The following is a 19,315-nucleotide window of genomic DNA, read 5'->3' as shown; positions in this document are numbered from 1 at the left end:
ATTTCTTTAATTATTATGTTATAACTAAAATGATTAGTAAATTAATTGTTAGTTAAGGCAAGTTTATCGGGCTTTAAATTTATCTATGAAGTTAATAAACTCTTAATATCTCAGATTTTCAGAATGTAGGCACATAATTCAAAGTTTTATTATACTTTATAACCTTCAAGGCCAAATAAAACCAGCTCCCACCGCCCTAATGTACTTCTGAAGGTTTTTATCACAAAGAAAATTGCACAAACTGTATAATCAATCGTAGATGTCTCTACTAACTAAACCCTTCCCATGAATATCTGACATAGGAAACCCATAAGCCTAGCGACTACTCCGACTGGACTAACCCGGGTAAACTTTTAAATTTTCATCTATTTCGGATGGCAGTCCGAATTGTCCACTACAGTTAACTTATTTGAGAGACAGCGGCATAAGTTTAGCGGTAGTGTTAACTACGATTGACAAGTTCGCGCCAACCAAGAATCAGACGCTGGAGGGCACGCAGCTGGGAGACCCTGGGAGGCAGGGATTCTTGGTCTGGGTCTCTGGGCGTCAAGAAAAAAAAGGGCATAGACTAATCATACCTAGAGCTCTAGCTAAATATGAGGAAGATTGGAAGATGGCCTCTCTAAATCCCGTAGTTGAGTAGGTCGGAGTTGGCAGGGTGTAGGACGGTGATTAGTCTATGGTTGTGGGTTAGGCGCTCTGTCGGGGAGGGAAGTAGGCCGAGTTTTTTATCACATTCCCCCAAGTTTTCAAGACTGACTCTGAGCAGCGGGAACTTTTTCTTTCATATCGTTTTCGAAGTTGGGACGTTTGTGGTTTGTGCCTTGGTAGCTGAAACTGAATACACGTGGTTATACAAACAAAGGAAGTTTAAAGTTCTTTTTGAAGGTAAGATTCATGTTTCTTTATTTAGAAATAATTAATTGTACTGTAGTTGACAGTTAATTTTTAATAGTTTACGGTACATAATGTATTTTCCACATCAAATATCTACGAATCTTTAATTGAACCGCGAAGTTTATCTTCATTAGTAACTTTTTAAGACCTTTTTCTGAAATTGTTTTACCATGGTTGCCGATTATTGCAACGGTTTTGAGATGTCGTTTGATTGATAAATATTTTGTCGTAGTTGTCACTTGCAATGCAACATACCTAACCCTTTTAGTTTAGGTTTAAGTCAGGTTTGGTTGTGGATTTAACTGGGTTAATTGGTCGAGGATTGAATTAGGTTTGATTGAGAATTGGATTGGTGGTGTATATTTATTCACTGACACCGGAAGTTATGAATATTAGAACTTCGTGAGCCTTCAGTACCAACCTTCAACCATGGATAAAGAATGCGCGCGAGGATAGGCAACTCCCTATCTCGAACGACAGCTTATTCTGTATATACTCTGTTACAACATCGGTTGTCAGCACGCGCAAAGCTAGGTCTCTATGTAACGTAGCTTTGTACGTGCTGTCAAGAGACGATAAACTTCAGGATCTTCAGTATTTAAAATATCCGCGAGTTTTTTAGCTCGAGTGCACGGACCTCTAGGCTTTAGTTTCAAATACGTGTAGTAGGCTGTAGGCAATTTCACACGTATTTGAAACTAAGGCCTAGAGGTCCGTTCACTTGAGCTAAAAAAACTGGCGGATATTTTAAGGTGGAAGTCATTTTTATAGCTTGAAAAAATGAGTGTTTTTAAGCAGTGATTACTCAATGTCTATAAGAGATAAAATTATAAACTTTTCACCAAAATATACTTTGAACATTTTTCTGGGTAATGAAGTAGTTTGATAATTTTTGGAAAATTACAACTATTTTTATTTTAATTTTGAACAATAGCTCTTTTCTCTTTATTTTGGGCACTGATTACAGTATTCCTACTGATTTTATTCGTATTTTTTTAACTGGTTCCCATTCGTAACAAATATACGCAAGTATTGAAGTACTTTGAGACTATTTCCTTAATAAGTTTTTGAGAAATTAAATAAAATTCAAAACATTACTAGTTTCCGCCAAAATTCGTAAGAAGGCGCTATGCTCAATTTAAAAACAGAAACTAAAGTTCGTAAAAAGACCATTTCACCAAAGAAATCAAAGATAATATATATACATCCTCCTTGAAAAATTATCTGCAAAGGCGCAATATATATTACAGCCGAATTAGCCGCTACCTATTGAACTCTAGGCTGAAACGTATTTTTTCCCATCTTCACCGTGCCTGAAGTCTTCTTTTTTGTTCATTTTCACATAATGGGTCTTTTATATTCGTAACAGATAAGAGACCTAGCTTTATTGTCCCCAAGCCACCTGTATTTCTCATTTCTTGGAAAGGGAGATTGAGAGGCAGGGGAATATTTTCTACAAGTATAGCACAATTTCCTAAAAATCAGAGCGAATTATGACAGAAGCTATAGGCTTTGACAATGGAAAAACCTATATGTAGCTCAAACAACAAGCGATTGTAAAAATAACATTTTTCTAGATGCGCGCGCATAGTCGAGGGAGGGAAAAATACCTTCCATCTCTGCTTTTACCCCGTTAGGTTTTTCGAACTTGAACTTTCTACGGATCTCGTGACATTTTTATAAAAAGAACTTGACGATTCAGACATAGTTTTAGTCTCCAAACAATTTATTTAGTAACTATGGGTAGGCATACCGGTAGTCGTCGCCCTAGTTTGAAGCCTCTATCAAGAAAGAAACGTTTTGTGGAAAAAAGAAAACTCATCATTAGCAGGTATATTGAATTTGCTGTACAATGTTCAGATAAATATTACGTGTAGTTTCTGATCCGAAATAATTTGTTTTTAGCAAAGCGAAGGAAAGTACTCTAAATTCCCAAATAGGTTCCGTAGAACAGTTTCCCAGTTCGTTGAGCGAACTAAATTCTTCAGTAACGAGCCTTATAGAAATAGCTACCGACGAAATCAGTAATATTCTTTCATCAACCGAGAACTCTAGTTTGATACAGTCATCAACCGCTGAAGCCAGTTTCGAACAGTCATCAACCGACGAAGCTAGTTTCAGTTTCAGTCAGTCGATATCAAACGACGAAGCCGGTTTTATGCCAACATCTACTCAAGAAAATCAAGAGAATGAAACTGAAAGATGTCTCGTTACTGTTACCGATACTGAAACCAAAATCCACCAAGATAATGGACATGCGACGAGCAATACCCATAATATTACTGAAAATCGTGGACAATTATCTTCACTTCCTATTTTACAAGGATATCGTATTGTTGAAATAGGTCATATAATATCTGAAATTCGGTCACTGGAAACTCAAACTTGCAAGAAGAACCAAAAATGTTTATTTGAATTTGAAAACGAGACTCGTATTGGTCTTATATCAATTTTGAACTTTGAATGCAAATTTTGCAAAAAAATAAAAAGCATCAACACCAGCAAAACTATTGATTCTTCTGGAGGAGCGCCTCGCAAACATTTTCACGGTGATGGTATTGTGAAAGATAATTCCAAAGAGCTATCACTGAATTATCTAGCAGTATGGGGCTTTGTTTCCATTGGTAGTGGATTCGAAAACATGGATGAAGTGTTCTCAATTTTAGGAGTTCCTAATATGAGTAAACCAACGTACTTGAAAAGAGAGCAGGAACTGGGAGAGGTAATTATTTTTATCACACATTTTGTAAAACAGTAATTGAGTTACGAAAGTGATACCATTAGTTGTAGAATATCAATACCACTTTCACCCTTTATTTAGTTTTGGGAAAATGTTCTTGCCCGAGAAATGTCTGAGACTGGCAAGGTGGAAAAGGAGTTGGCAATACATAATGGAGACGTTTCTGAGGATGGAATTCCGTATGTCACAGTTATAGTTGATGGCGGGTGGTCTCATCGAAGCCACGGGCATCGTTATTCCGCGAAATGTGGTGTGGCCTGCATTATTGGTGCGAGAACGAAAGGGCTGCTATTTATCGCAATGAGAAGTAAATACTGTTGCATATGCTCCATGAATAGCGAAAATAAAGAAATGCCAAAACATAAGTGTTTCAAGAATTGGGACGGATCTTCTCCTGCTATGGAAAGTGACATCCTAATCGAAGGCTTTAACAAAAGCGAGGCCATGCACGGCATACAATACAGAACAATTATCGGTGATGGTGATTCCTCGGTTCATATTAAACTTCAAGAAAATGTATCATACGGCCACAAAATTAAAAAAAGTGAATGCGCGAACCACGTAGTTAGAAACTACCGGAAAAAGATATATGCTCTCGCAAAACAAGCTGTCTATAAAACAGCTCTTTCGCAGCCGAGGATTGTAAGACTTGGTAAGGGTATGAGATCCGCGATCAAGCATGTATCCCAAGAAATGAAAAAAGATATAAATAAAACAGAGGGCTGCGAGAATGAAGATTTAAATTTGGTGAAAGTGTATAAAAAGTACGCCGAGCTACTTAGAAAAGATATTCGAAATGTGCACAATCATGTGTTTGGTCGACATCAGCACTGTCGGGAATATTTTTGTACCAAGAAAGGCCCTAACCGTACTTGTCTCCTAAGCAAAGCTCTCGAAATGAAATTACTAGAATCGTCACAAAGAGTTCAGGACTTGGCTTTCTCTTTATTGGATGACGAAACCAATAACTTGGCAGAAAACTACATGTCATTGGTTGCAAAGGCTGTTGGCGGAAAACAGATATGTTATAATAGAAGGGGATCGTATTTTACGAGATGCATCGCAGCCGGACTGCAATTTCAGATGGGCCGAAGGTGGCACGCGGAAGCCATAAGGACCTTCACGAACCGAAGTCCCTCGACAACGGTCAAAAAACATGTTTCTAGGTCACAAAATCAAAAGATTTGGAAAAGAAAATGCTTGTTGAAACAGCTGGAAGCCACAAAAGATAAGAAGAATCACGTGGACACTCGCGACGAGAAAAATTATGGCGAAAGTTCTGAGAAGCCCGATATGACGGAAGAGGACATGAATCGACGAGAAATTGAGGTTTTGAATGAACTAAGTGTATCTGTGGAAGAACAAGGTGAAATTCAACAGCGTACATCTAATCAAAGTGACAGTGAAGAGTGGAAACTTCAACGCTCTAGAAGGATTACGGCATCCAACTTCGGTACCATTTGTAAGAGGCGCATTGAATCAGGCTTTTCTAAGCTTGTAAAAAAATTCTTGTACCCTAAACCTTTCACAAACTCCGCTGTTCAGTGGGGCAAAGCTAAAGAAAAAGTGGCCATAAGAGATTACGAACGGATGCGCGACACTACCGTGACGAACTGCGGCATATTTATTGACTTAGAACGAGGATACCTCGGAGCCTCTCCCGATGGACTTGTAGGAGATGATGGTCTTCTGGAAGTAAAGTGCCCCTACTCAGCTAGATTTTTGAATCCACTCGATGCCCCTAAATCTCTGTCTTCGTTCTGTTCCCAAAATATTGAAGGAACACTGAAACTAAAACGTAACCATAATTACTATTATCAAGTCCAAGCGCAGCTGCATATATCGAACAGAAAATATTGCGATTTCATTATCTGGACTACCAAAGGAATGGAAATAGAAAGAATTTTACCGGACCCTTTGTTTTGGAGCAAAATTTTGCCAAAATTGGACTCTTTCTATAAAGAATGTATGCTCCCAGAAATCATAGACCCTCGTTTCACGCGCTCTCGGGAAATACGTGAACCGGCTTCCGTAAAATTAGCTATAGATAAACGTGCATCAAAACAAAGATCTTCCAGTCAAAGTGTAAAAGTAAATAAGAAAAAGAGACAACCGCTTTCCGATATCACTCAGTCTCCGAAAAAAAGGAAACTTCGTCCATAATCAGAAACAGGGTGAAGAAGTATTGCTATTTTTTTTTTTTGGTTAAAACATTTTATGAATAAATTGAAAAAGTCAGAAGTCCATAACCTTCCTGCGTGATGGACTCCCGACACCTGAAAAAATGGATCCCTCAAAGTGCTGTGTCTGTTTGTTTTTTCTCTTTTTTTTGTCAGATACCTATTACAATAAGTAGTGTAGTACTTGCAATAGTTTCCAATAACTATATAGTACATGAGCACCTTCCTTTTGGAATTGAAAAAAACATTTTTTCCATGGCCGTTTATCGGCAAAACTAAGGCGCTCACCAACTATATATGGTTAGGTCTAGTCTTCGACTCTTTGCCAGGTTCTTGTCTTTGTCCGTTTCATGCTATTGAAAGAACCCCATCTTTTGAAATTGACCGCCTATAGCTTTTACTAAGTGCCACAATGGGGGTGAATGGGGAACCAGGTGTTTATATTTCTTCAACCCCCCCAAATAGCCGCGGGGAAGAGTTGAGTTTCAGAGACATCTATGCTGTTTCAAATGTACTTTAGCAAAACGATTTTTGCGACACTAGCGGTTTGAAGAGCAACTACATAACCTTTTACTTACCCCTTAAATCCTGAAGATAGAAGTTTTTTGTCTCTTGTCAGCACGCACAAAGCTGTTACATAGAGACCTAGCTTTGCGCTTGCTGACAACCGATGTTGTAACAGAGTATATACAGAATAAGCTGTCGTTCGAGATGGGGAGTTGCCTATCCTATAGCGTGAAAACAAATTTCCTCACGCGCATTCTTTATCCATGATTTAACTCAGTGTATCAAGTAGTTTTATTATTATAAATATGTGAATGACCCCTTCTCTTTAGATCCACTATTTTAAATGCCATCGAATGTTTCGTCTATTTACCCCTAAAATATTACAGTTACTCTGAACTTCCGACTTCCTGTTTCTTTGATAAGTTATCTGGGCTGTTATTTTTTTTACTTAAATTTAAATCTTTCTCAAGGACGCAAGTGGTTTTATTACCAGTTTTGCCTCTTTACTTTCTCATAATACTGGTTTAAAAATAAATAGTGGGAAGAGTTAAAATGTTTATGTAAAATAATAACCTCGAAATTTCGTGACCTTTGACACCATCTATTTCATATTTAATAAATCTACCATGAAAGGTCAAATTATAGGCTGGTTAAGTTCTAATTAGATTAAATAAATATAGGTTTTTAAATTATGTTATTTATCAAAGGAGTGAATTGCCCCTTGCATATAAAATAAATGGCACATGCCTTTTAAGGTTTTTGCATTTTCATTATTACTGTTATTACAAATAGGCATATAAGCAAGAAGCTATATCTAGTTTACTAGGGAGAAAGTATAAATTCGCCACATTTCCAGCTTTGGCTTTATCTCCAGTCCAAACGTAGGTCCGGAGTTAATCCCCGCCTCTAAATTACAACCAGCATCTCATTGGTTCTTGAAAACTCACGTTAGCGCGACGCGAATGACGAAAATTACGTATTTTCCGACTGAGGAGAGGCAGCGAAATAGCCCGGCCTCCTTTTACGTCTCCCCTTGTGTCTTGAAAGGGGGACTGGGAATATGGCGCGCGAATACTCCGGCGTCTTCACCCTTCTCCCTAGTAAACTAGATATCGCTTCTTGCTATAAGTTTATAATATACATGTAAAAGTATGTTACAACGAATACAGAAGCATAAGAGGTTACAGTAATCAGAAGGGGGCTTATCTTTGACTTATGTCGAAACATTTAAATTTAAAGAGATAGTAGCGGTTAATTTTGACTATGTACAGGGTGCTAAAATAAGGGTGGTAGGACTGAAGTACAATGGGCGATTTTGAGTCAAATTGACCTTTTACCCCAAGGGCCACTATTTACAATTTAAGTAAGTTAGCAGTGTCTTTCAGTTTCTTATCTAACTAAATTTAAGGGGTCATAGAACCGACTATACTTCGTTCTTGGAACACCCTGTACATTAATTACTCAATGTATCAAAGTTTTATATATATATATATATGTATTCTGCTCGGAATAAAATGTCTCGAACTAAAATTCAATTAGACTTTAAACGCAACTCTGCTTTTGATGTTTAATCTTATCTACGCTTATCAGCCCTAATATTGCCGCTAAATCCGTTCTTATCCTACGTTGCCTTTCTTTTTCCTAGTCTAGTTTCTCGAGTTTATGATACTTCAGTTCATTCACTGAAAAAGTTTTTTTTTTTTTTTTTTTCTATTTCCAAGATATATTTTTATGTTTTATTCGCGTTTTCTAAAGTTAAAAGAATAAATTAATGGAAAAGTCAGAAAATTTAGAAATGTATCAAAAACTTCAGGAAATTTTTAAGGTGTTACGAAAATTCCGAAGTTGAATGTTATGGAACCTGAGGAGTTTATTTTATTTATAAAAATATTCATAAAAATTAATTTACTGATAACATTGATGAAGGGTTTTGGCCTGAAAGGTCGGCGAAATTGCAGACAATATAGTCGGGGAAATTGCAGGCAATATAGTCGGGAAAGTTGCTTGAAGTATAGTCGGGAAAGTTGCTTGAAGTATAGTCGGGGAAATTGCTTGAAGTATAGTCGCGGGGAAATTGCAGGAAATTTAGTCGGGGAAATTGTAGGAAGTATAGTCGGGGAAATTGCAGGCAATATATTTTAGTCGGGGAAATTGCAGGCAATATATTTTAGTCGGGGAAATTGCAGGCAATATATTTTAGTCGGGGAAATTGCAGGCAATATATTTTAGTCGGGGAAATTGCAGGCAATATATTTTAGTCGGGGAAATTGCAGGCAATATATTTTAGTCGGGGAAATTGCAGGCAATATATATTAGTCGGGGAAATTGCAGGCAATATAGTCGGGGAAATTGCAGGAAGTATAGTCGGGGAAATTGCAGGCAATATATATTAGTCGGGGAAATTGCAGGCAATATAGTCGGGGAAATTGCAGGCAATATAGTCGGGGAAATTGCAGGAAGTATAGTCGGGGAAATTGCAGGCAATATATATTAGTCGGGGAAATTGCAGGCAATATAGTCGGGGAAATTGCAGGAAGTATAGTCGGGGAAATTGCAGGCAATATATATTAGTCGGGGAAATTGCAGGCAATATATATTAGTCGGGGAAATTGCAGGCAATATAGTCGGGGAAATTGCAGGAAGTATAGTCGGGAAAATTGCAGGAAATTTAGTCTGTGGGAAATTGGTCGAAATATAGTCTGGGGTTGGAATTGCGGGAAATATAGTCGGGGGTTGGAATTGCGGGAAATATAGTCGGGTAAATTGCAGGAAATGTAGTCTGGTAAATTGCAGGAAATGTAGTCTGGTAAATTGCAGGAAATGTAGTCTGGTAAATTGCAGGAAATGTAGTCTGGTAAATTGGAGGAAATGTAGTCGGGGAAATACTGGGGTATAAATTACCGGAAATACTCCTGGAGAACTAGTGAAAATGTGGGAAATGGAAACAGAAATTTTCGTTTCAAAACTATCTTTTGAGTTAAATAATTTTGCAATTTAGTTATTCCATTGCAGATTTAAGAAAAATGTCCAGCCAGGAAGATGTGATATCTTCTTCCCAAGAAGATATTCCAAGTCCCATAATGTCCCAAGAGACATTTCGTCAAATTGAAGGTGAACTGCCACTTCCCTGTAGTAACTTAATCATCGACACAAGCGTAAGAATAAGCTGCAAATTAACGCTGGACAAACTCAAACCATAGTTTTTCTAAAAACATTCAGAACTTCTCTCAAGGCACTCAGCCTAACAACCCTAGTCAGGAATTATCATCTAAACAATACGCACTTCTTGGTAGCAAAGGCCAAAATTCTGATTTGAGGAACCAAAATGAGGCATGCTCAACTACCTCATTGGCCCATAAAGGCAAAGGTTTCGACAATTTCGATACTCAAGAGGAGACCACCTCACTACTAGCAAACCAATCACAGCTACCAATATATTGTCAGGGATTCCAACCTCGCCAGTAAGTTCTGATGCTATTGCCAGTTATTAAATGGCTTACCTAATTAAGAATTAAAGCCTCTGCTGTGATTTAGTTTAAACAAATGACACTAGATGCTCCCATAGTCGAGGGGGTGGAGTTGATTGGCACGTACGCTAAGCTTCAGAACTCATCCACAGGGGCGGAACTAAAACTAGCCTTTGCTACGAGGGGTCGGACGTTTGGCATTTTAGTGTACGGGATTTTGAGATTTCAAGATTTTGCCCCAGATTTTGAGATTCTGACTCAGATTTTAGAAATCTGGAAATCTAGTCCAAGATTTTAAGATTTCGGGATTTTAAAGGAGATTTTCAGATTTTGAACGCGATTTTCAGATTTCGAGGAGATTTTCAGATTTCGAGGAGATTTTCTGATTTTGATATTTTAGGATGAGATTTCGGGATTTCTAGATTTTAATGTGAGATTTCGGGATTTTAGGTGAAGATTTCGGGATTTTCAGATTTTAAAATAGAGATTTCGGGATTTTCAGATTTTAAGGTAGGGATTTTGGGATTTTTAGATTTTGACGTGAGATTTTAAAATTTTCAGATTTTGACGTGAGATTTTAAGATTTTTAGATTTTGACATGAGATTTCGGGATTTCGAGATTTTCGAGAGAAATTTTAAACAGATTTCAAACGAAGTGTACGGGATTTTGACAAACGTCCGACCCCTCGCTTTGCTAAGCTTAGAGGCCCAGTCAACTCCACCCCTCGACTATGGGAGCATCTAGCGGCATTTCCCTAAATTAAACCACAGCCGAGATCAGTTGCTTTTAACATTCCTAAATTTGTGCACAGGCAAAACACTGAAACTGGTAGATACTCATTTAACATTGGATTCAGCGAAAATAACCAACCAACTAAAAGCACGACTTGTACTGTAAGTTCACACGTGTTTTAATTAATCCGAATCTCATACAAATAATTATAAGTTATTTCTGTTCGTTTCAGTATTCTAAATTACTAAACAAGCTCTTTGTGAACTTTTACGTGCCATGCCCTGTAAAATTCTTCGTGGACCCTTTACCTCCCGAAGGAAGTTATATCCGGGCCACTGCTTACTTCAGAGACCCAGCACACGTTAACAGTGTGGTAGTCAGATGTCTGACTCATCAGGCTGATAACCAAGAAACCAACATAGGTATTTGTTATTACGTTTGTTGAGGGACATTTTCTCAATTCCTTCAAGGTTGAAAAGGGGCGGAAATAAGTCAAATACTTTGAGCCTCCTGGAAATTCGCGAGAGCGGAAATAAGCAGAACACTTGAAATGTATCCAGGGACACTATTCTCTAAAAATTTCAATGATTAAATACCCAAATCCAAATGTAAACATTAGGGTTGGTTCCATAAGGAAAGAGAGCTTAAAACCTTATTCTCTAACCCAAATCCAAATCGACATTTGAATCTCCCGCCAAACATTTCACCATCTCAAATTATTCTCTTATTTCTTTAAACCAATTCGACATTTGAATCTCCCGCGAAACACTTAAACAAATGTACGTCACTTCCTCTTTCATTGCATAATTTTATTTCAGCATAAATTACACTAAGGCAGTAAATTAATTACCTACGATAAAATTTTCTCAATTCCTGTTTTACAAAATTCGCGTCATTGGCTTTGCTGCAGGTTTTAGTTACATCAAACACGTCATCCGATGCCAAGAGGGAAATGCCATCTACCAAGAACACGCAACCAATGGACGACTATCAGTTCTTGTACCGTGCCAAAGACCAGATCCTCTTATTGGTTTCCAAACCTTGAACTACGTCTTCGTGTGTTACAGTAGTTGCATCGGTGGGATGAACCGTCGTGCCATTGATGTTGTCTTCACTTTGGAGCACAAGTGATTAAGCCACAGTCCATAAGCAGGTTATATTCAGGTATTTTACCTTTCATTTACAATTACCAACAGAGGCGTAGAATTGGGACGTAAGTCCGTTGAGGTTCGCATCTGCGCTTGTCCGGGAAGGGATAGAATCAAATGCGAATTGAAAAAAACCATGAAGAACAGCGAGGTAGAATATAAGACTGGGAGGCCAATTGAAAATGAGGTGACGTCCTCAACAATTTGCCAGAGAGACGCTTGCCTTGCGTCTACAAGTAGAACCAGTGGTTAGTACTTAGAGCTGATTATGTCCCTAAGTGCTGGTTCTAATTTATGAATCCATAATCTCTGTTCAACAGATAGACGCGAAAATGATGTTGATGAACCCTGTTCAAAGCTAGCGAGATTTACTAATGACAATTGCTCGGGTGCTGCAGGTGTTGCTGCCAGAAATGCTATTAACCATAACACTGACTTGGTTACAGTTTCGGTTCAAGTACAGGTACTTAATTACTACAGTTGTCCATAAAAGAGTTCGTAATATACCTTTGAACGCATGTTCATTGTTTAATTGCAGGTGCAAAGGAAAGATGCCGCAACACTTCAGAGAATTCTTGATGGAATCAAAATGGCAACCGAAAGTGCTAACCAGCAACTTCAAGTGGAAGGTGGACGTGGACCTCGTCAAGAGGGAATACCAGAGGTTTTGTTGTAAGTATGAAACTTGATCCGTAGTTCAATTCTCGAGTGGCACTTTTACTCATTAAAGTTTGTTCAATTTCAATTCTCGATGGTTTTTCTCATTAGCGTTTATGCAAATGATGTTTGTCACAGGTTACAAACTGGAGCTTGTCATGAAGTGAGTGACGTAGGTCATAGATTCTCGTAAAGCGACGCCTCTGTCAAAGGCTTAGTACAGACTAAAGAGGAAGATGGACTGCAAAACCGAGTGTAGTCAATTCTCGCTAGTTCTCAGTATCGGTAATTCACCTGGCGTCGCTTTACGAGAATCTATGACCTACGTCACTCACTTCATGACAAGCTCCAGTTTGTAACCTATGATAAACTTATGGCCTAACATATCTTATGAACTTATGATAGCTACAATCATATAATTCCCTCAGGTCCGATGAAGAAATCAAAATAGAAAGCCAAGATTAAAGTGAGATTTCATCAAAGAAATACCCCTTGCTCAAAAGTATTCATATGCTACTTATGTACCTGCGTGAAAAAAGGGTTTTCATGCCATGGCAGGAATGATAATAGATGTATATCTATCACGTTCCCGATCATGACAATATTCTCTATTTTATTTTTGTATTTCATTCTTTAAGAGTATTAAAGATAAAGAAAATTTATTAAATAAAAACCATGTCTGTAAATGCGTTTACTCAATGTGACAAGGATTTCATATCATTTCAACTTCACAAGACTTTCTCTAGGCGTCCCTTGCCCAATTTCATATCTCTTCCCGCGTCCCATTCTTTATCGTGTCCTTTTTATTTGACCATGGATAGATTTAATTTTAGAAGTAGGAATGGAGAATGGTTAGTGTATGAAAATGGCCAAAAGTCGCGAGTCATCAGAGTTTCGCCGTAGTTGACCGTTTAATTGGCGTAGCTATACTGGGCCTGTTCACTCCCTGAAAATAGATCTTGTGTTAATTCGCGGTTACGTGGTTACCGTCGTCTGCTATTGTGTATGCTAGAACTTCCTCGATTTGTGTTTGTAGTCAGGAAAGAGTAGCTGGTAATGTTATAAAATGTATTTGAAGGTATAATATGGATTTGAGTAAGGTTATCGAAGCAATAGAAGAACACGTAAAACTAGATACGTTTAAAACAAATCTCGGTAATTTAGCTATAGCGCGAGCAGCTTGCGTCCTGATGCGCGTGATCGAGTGGGCTATGGTTAAACCAAGGAGCATAAATGTCTGAACTACTTTCAGTCGCGAGTTTGCAAGTCCATCAGTCACAAGTAAACTAAATAGTTATTGGCGAAACTTTCATGTCCGCCTTTTTTAACACAGGCTCTATGGCCATTGTCATACTTTCCCTCTCATCCACATTTGCTATTATGGAATGGTCTATAGGTACTCATTTTCTGCTCCTACGGATCACATACCTACCGTTGAAATAACATACGCATATGTCATAAAACGTATTAGGAAATAAGCATTTAGTGGTTATCAAATTGTAAATAAAAGGTAATAATGGATAATGTTAGGCAACTACGGATTTAAGGCATAGAAGCTTAACCATTAAGTTTATGAGATATATTCCATAAGTATGACACTACTTTGTAATGCCATGGTAGATACTTACTAAGAGCCAGTTCGAGAACGACGCGGTAGTTGACTACACTAATCTGTTGACAGCGCCTCACCAGGCGTATCTTTACGAGACTATGACGTTTCATCTACAACACTTCGTGACAGGCTCTCAGTAACCAGTGACAAATTTATGGTCCTGGAACATATAAAATAATGCTAATGGCATAACTCACAATCAGGGATAGATTTAATTTTAGAAGTAGGAATGGAGAACGGAGTAATCTGGGCGCTCGTCAAAGTCCCGGAACCCCTTCCACGGGACGGAGGGGTATGAAAGAAGGGGCGGGTCATAGCGACAGAGGTAAAAAGAAATTACGTATTTTTCGCCGTCCCCGTCAGCAACGTCATTAAAAAGTTAAGTTGTTTAAGCGGGCCAATAAGCTAATTTAATTTTTTCGCTACGTGTTGGAGGGAGGGTCTCTATACTGGTCTATGAATCGGACTGAAGTAAATACTAACCGTTCTCCATTCCTACTTATAAAATTAAATCTATCCCTGTTACTATCAAAAAATACTTGAAAACGTCTTAGATACCTATATCATATTCAACTTTATTGGTTTAATATATTTTAAATGACTTAAACAATATAACAGAAACATGGAAAATTTTCCTACATTTTACGTCTCTACACATTTATAGGGTAGTCAAATTTTAGAGAAAATCCATAAGTGTAACATTTCAAACATTGCAATATTGTAAGTGCCATTCATTGTCTCTACCATTCTTGCAATCGACCATGACAAGATTCGAGCCTAGCCCGTGTATGGAGCTGATACAAGTACCGGTTAGTTTGGATTGAATTTTAACGTAGGTTTTATTCTCTCCGGGTAGTAGTGACCAAACATTATCCTCGGACCCTGGATTCTCGGCTAAAATAACTTCGTTGCCAATTTTTCTAGTGGCATCTCGAACCTCCAAATATTTCACGTCAATTCCGGTTATTCCTTCGTCAATTTTCATAATTCGGTATTCACCCTTATCGTTTCGTTCAAAATGAAACTTTTCGCGATCATTGCAAGAGCCTACGTTGTAATTTGTTGTAATTCTATTAACTTGGCTAGAATAAATGCTTGATTTTACAGTTAATATCAAGTAGTTTGGAATCGACATCATCCTGTACGGGTTTTCCCTATTCAGTTTCTTTGGTATAAATGAAATGGATTCTATTTTAAATTTAGAAATGGAATTTTCGTTAAAAGGTACAGATAGAAAAAGTTTCGAAGACCCAGGGCCAATGTCTACCATCTCGGTAACTTCGTACGTTTTTTCATCAACACGAATTCCTGATGAGACATCAATTTGCGCGATTTTCGATGCTGCATAACCGTCAAGTAACGTTATCTCTCCCTCGTTGGTCGCCAGGTTTTTATAATAAATTACAACTTGCGAAGCTCCTAAAGCACCAAAGTCTACGAGACAGCCTCTTTCGCTATACATGTTGTTAATGCAAGTAACATTTATGGCGTTTGTATCAAGGTTGACTCTCTGAGACTGTTCCGTTGTTTTTGTTCTTCCGAATACGGTTGTTGCCACCACTAAGAGGGTCTGAAATGACATGAGAGGTTCTTTCGTTTATATAATTTAACCAGGGATAGATTTAATTTTAGAAGTAGGAATGGAGAACAGAGTAATGTGGGCGCGCGTCGAAGTATGAAAGAAGAGGTGGGTCATAGCGACAGAGGTAAAAAGGATTACGGATTTCTCGCCGGCCCCGTCCGAAACGTCATCAGAACGTAGTTTAAGTGAGCCAATTAGATAATTTAAACTTTTCGTTACGTGTTGAAGGGAGGGGCTCTATACTGGGCTATGATTTGGACTGAAGTAAATGCTAACAGTTCACCATTCCTACTTCTAAAATTAAATGTATCCCTGATTTAACATTTTTAACTTCATAAAATGGGAATTTCCCAGTTTTCTTACCAGGATTTTGAAGAGTGTCATTTTCATTCGGGTATCAACGACGAATTACTTTTTAATGTCGAAAAAATTTATATATATATATGCAAATTTTTATCAATCAAAGATAAGAATAATGCAGTCCGTAATCAAATATGAGAAATTAATAAGAATTAAAATTTCAGAAAAACATTTCAAAAGAACTATATGTCATGGTCTTCCTGGAATTCATCGTTCAATACCCATAAATCTTGCCATTTAGAAATAAAATTAAAATGCAGAATTTAGATAAGAAAGACTCATTAATTGGAATGTCTTCTACTTGGAATCTTTAACAGTTTTCTCCTCCTTTCTGCTTGAATTAAAGGGGAGGAGCTGCAAAAACCGTCTTCCATGACGTCGTGGATAATGTATTTGAACTTCGACGCCACGTGACATTGAGGTAGCTAGCGAGCTATCCGCGTCAGGGATAAGGGAGTTGAGATGAATTGGAAATGATGATGGGCGACCTGCGGCACCGTATCTCTCCCAATGTACCTCGCGCACGCCCCTACCCTTCGGTAGGCGATTGCTAAGTGCTGCCACGTATCGCCATTTTATTTGTATGATAACTAGTTTCTATTTTTAAGATAGAGGGAGCGCCCTTTACAATTTCGTCCAGTACGAGTGAGGTACGACCCTACCTAACCGCTGAGGATGCTGGGAGGACTATGGTGCCGTAGGTGGGGGTACACAGGCAACGCTATAGGTATGGGGGTTTCCACTCCATTCCTCTCTCCTTCAAGTCCGCGTCGGCCCCAAATATGAACAAGTTCCCTTTGCACGTTCTGAACGAGTAAACGTTGTCCTATAGAGCTATTTCAGTGGGGGGAAAATTTCGTCTGCTACGAAAATTGGGCCTGCCTTTGAGTGTAGGGCGGCCATTTTATGAGGGTTTTCTCTATGGGCAAATAGCATTGGTGACGTAGCCATTACCCCCTCTGAAATAGCTCTATATATGTGAATAGCCAATGACACGCTAGAAGGGAGGAGCTGGCGGTTTAACAAAGTTTTAAGCCCTTCTCCTTACCTTCAATCAGATATAGTATGGGGTCTAAGGCCTCTTCAAGATTCCAAGTGGAAGAAATCTATGTATTCCTGGTCTGTTTGATAGTGACGCTGTGACAGCGTAATATTATATTCATTTAAGTTGGTTGCGGATATTATCGTAACACGTTTCTACCCCCTTCCCCGGTTTTTTACCTTCACGACGGCCCCACTAACTAAATAACTAACTTAACAACTGAATATCAGTGCATAACTCTGTTACATAACCACATGGAGTAATAAAACACATTGCCATGTATTTTATTTTATCATAGACCATTCCATTAATGCCATGAGAGAATCAAACACCACAAGGTCTGCCATCGGAGTCTATTTCCCTCGCGCCAAGAAGACCCACAAGAGGCAGTGCGAGTTGGCCACCCTTCCACGTGGTGTTACCTCTTGGGAAATAGCCTCCGATCATCCGATAGCGGCCCCGTCCTTGCACGTTGGTTTCTCTGCAAGTTTTTAATGGAATGGTCTATATCTAATTCCCTAGTTTTGGGCTATTGGAAGTTAAACTATGTCCTCTGCGTCGTATTCTTCGACGATTTATTGGCGATATTGAGGTCAGGTTGTGATTTATTCGAGAGTGAGATCTTGGCGAGCTGGCTGCTCTCTGTGGCGTTCTGAATGCGCCATCTATCCATACTGGGACACGTGAACCTTCGGGGATGTTCCGGGTGGGATTACTTGTCGAGTTGGCGGACTTCTGAACGCTCCACTTTGCCAAACAGGTATCCGCGATTGACGAGGAGCTCTTCGATGTAGACTTGGTGGACTCATTGGCATTCTAGATGGTAATAGTCGTAATCTACGTCGGTTTTCCTGAGTCAGAGTCGTGGCTAGGACCTCGTTGAGGTGACACATTTGGTGGAATAGGTCCATGAAGCTTACTGGGTCTGGGAAATGACCATCTTCGTGAACTGCGTTGATGAACTGCCTCATTCCCATTAATATATCTTCTATTTCAGCTGAAGTTGCCTCCCAACTCTCGTAACGTGGCCATTAGTTTTCAAGTATCTCTTTTTTTCTCGTTTTCCAAGTCTTAGAAGTATGGTTTAAAGGCGTTTACGAATGGTCTCCAGCATTGTTCGATGAAATGGTTCGGAGCCGAATATATTATTTCGAATGATCTTGCATCCAGGTAAACAACTCTGTCGTTGTTGGCCTGATCCAGTTGAAGATGGTTCACTAACACCGCGTCGAGGGCTTCGGCTCTGGCTACGACAACTTCGATGGTGTTAGTCAACCGACCTTCTAAGTTCAGCGGCGTGAAGGCACTGCTATGTCGCGAACGAAATCGCATCGTCGGTAGGTCGTGAACGGATTTACCGTCGAACTCTTGCCGGTGGGGGTTTCGGGTAAAGAACGCGACGAAACGTTCTTTACGGCGACGAAACCCTTCTTCCTAAAAAAATTTTGAAAAGTATAAATTTAAAACACCGCTTACTGGGAATTCCTCGTTCAAGGGGGCCAAATTATATTGAAATTACAGGGCTGTACCAGGGATGTTTGTTATAGAGTGTCGATATATCAAACAAAACCTTTACCACAGTCAACCTAAACTTACCTAACAAGTCATCAATACACGAGTGGCTAAAAGTGCGCCTCATTTTAGAATAGATAGAAACTAAAATAACAATCTTTTGGAAAAGGTGGCAATAAACAAGCTAATTAGCAATTATTTAGAAAATGTACCAATATTTTGGAGTAAAAGATAAATTTTGGAAAAGGGGGAAATTTATTCAGTTGATTTAAGTTGATAATAACAAAAACAGGCACACATTTAGCCGCTCATATAAAAACTTGAAGGTCTTACCACAGGGAGGAGAGACTTGATCTTACCTTTGCTGGAAAATTTTGTTGACTTAAGCAAAAATCTGGAACACAATTTTGAAATTGAAGTTAGGCTTAGCAATTTTGAAACGCGCGTGATTTGAAATATTTTAAAATCACGCGCTCATATAATCACGTGACAAAATATAAAGCAACGTGTATAGAGTAATGGCAGCCTCTGCCTTCGACTGTATTAAGCTCTGTGAGGAAATAACATATGGGGTGCCATTAGTCTATGAGTGTGTGTGGTATTTTCAAAAGGGATACTAAAAGCTGAAATTTAGATTTTTTGTTAATCATATATCATAATGACGTAACGTTTAATTAAAGACACGTCATATCTCGTAAATGATACACAATAAGGCACGTTAAGAGTACCTTTTATAATTCCAAAACATCGGATGCGAATCCGGACAGACATAGCTACCGATCTCATAGACAGACGCTATCTCATAATTTTTTAACCGAGTTAGTGTGAACACAACTCACCCACCGACCAGTCCACCTACTTGCGAAGGGGGGAGGTGG

The 19,315-nt window shown here is 38.7% G+C and overlaps 3 protein-coding genes across 3 annotated transcripts; 2 read left to right on the top strand and 1 right to left on the bottom strand.

Annotated features, from left to right (window-relative positions):
• The first annotated feature begins 732 nt into the window (after window positions 1-732).
• Window positions 733-13,002, top strand: LOC149616283 (uncharacterized). Its single transcript, XM_089856772.1, has 10 exons — window positions 733-888; window positions 9,337-9,479; window positions 9,544-9,785; window positions 10,604-10,685; window positions 10,757-10,946; window positions 11,435-11,651; window positions 11,721-11,920; window positions 11,993-12,135; window positions 12,211-12,344; window positions 12,758-13,002. The coding sequence occupies exons 2-10, from the start codon at window positions 9,348-9,350 to the stop codon at window positions 12,792-12,794; spliced, it is 1,377 nt and encodes a 458-aa protein (XP_089712898.1). The 5' UTR covers window positions 733-888; window positions 9,337-9,347; the 3' UTR covers window positions 12,795-13,002.
• Window positions 900-5,836, top strand: LOC149616284 (uncharacterized). Its single transcript, XM_089856771.1, has 3 exons — window positions 900-2,728; window positions 2,803-3,619; window positions 3,719-5,836. The coding sequence occupies exons 1-3, from the start codon at window positions 2,637-2,639 to the stop codon at window positions 5,798-5,800; spliced, it is 2,991 nt and encodes a 996-aa protein (XP_089712897.1). The 5' UTR covers window positions 900-2,636; the 3' UTR covers window positions 5,801-5,836.
• Window positions 13,003-14,528: 1,526 nt separating the features above from the next.
• On the bottom strand, window positions 14,529-17,864 carry LOC149616282 (uncharacterized). Its single transcript, XM_089857087.1, has 2 exons — window positions 15,887-17,864; window positions 14,529-15,511 (listed from the first exon to the last, which is right to left on the bottom strand). The coding sequence occupies exons 1-2, from the start codon at window positions 15,911-15,913 to the stop codon at window positions 14,645-14,647; spliced, it is 894 nt and encodes a 297-aa protein (XP_089713213.1). The 5' UTR covers window positions 15,914-17,864; the 3' UTR covers window positions 14,529-14,644.
• Window positions 17,865-19,315: the final 1,451 nt, after the last annotated feature.

Source organism: Phalangium opilio, unplaced genomic scaffold, assembly GCF_054372755.1.
Source record: "Phalangium opilio isolate 3A_F unplaced genomic scaffold, DU_Popi_V2 ptg000217l_1, whole genome shotgun sequence".
Classification (NCBI taxonomy): Eukaryota; Metazoa; Arthropoda; class Arachnida; order Opiliones; family Phalangiidae; genus Phalangium; species Phalangium opilio.
The sequence above is the reverse complement of the archived record's forward strand: the minus strand, read 5'-3'. Positions and strand labels throughout refer to the sequence as shown.

What these genes read in the sequence shown, in the direction of transcription:
- LOC149616284 (XM_089856771.1), top strand. Translation starts at nt 2,637, where the DNA reads ATGGGTAGGCATACCGGTAGTCGTCGCCCTAGTTTGAAGCCTCTATCA. An exon ending in AGAAAACTCATCATTAGCAG is followed by an intron (nt 2,729 to 2,802) that starts GTATATTGAATT and finishes ATTTGTTTTTAG; the next exon opens with CAAAGCGAAGGAAAGTACTC. An exon ending in GAGAGCAGGAACTGGGAGAG is followed by an intron (nt 3,620 to 3,718) that starts GTAATTATTTTT and finishes CCCTTTATTTAG; the next exon opens with TTTTGGGAAAATGTTCTTGC.
- LOC149616283 (XM_089856772.1), top strand. Translation starts at nt 9,348, where the DNA reads ATGTCCAGCCAGGAAGATGTGATATCTTCTTCCCAAGAAGATATTCCA. An exon ending in GTCTTCACTTTGGAGCACAA is followed by an intron (nt 11,652 to 11,720) that starts GTGATTAAGCCA and finishes AATTACCAACAG; the next exon opens with AGGCGTAGAATTGGGACGTA. An exon ending in GGAATACCAGAGGTTTTGTT is followed by an intron (nt 12,345 to 12,757) that starts GTAAGTATGAAA and finishes TAATTCCCTCAG; the next exon opens with GTCCGATGAAGAAATCAAAA.
- LOC149616282 (XM_089857087.1), bottom strand. Translation starts at nt 15,913, where the DNA reads ATGAAAATGACACTCTTCAAAATCCTG. An exon ending in TGACACTCTTCAAAATCCTG is followed by an intron (nt 15,512 to 15,886) that starts GTAAGAAAACTG and finishes ATGTCATTTCAG; the next exon opens with ACCCTCTTAGTGGTGGCAAC.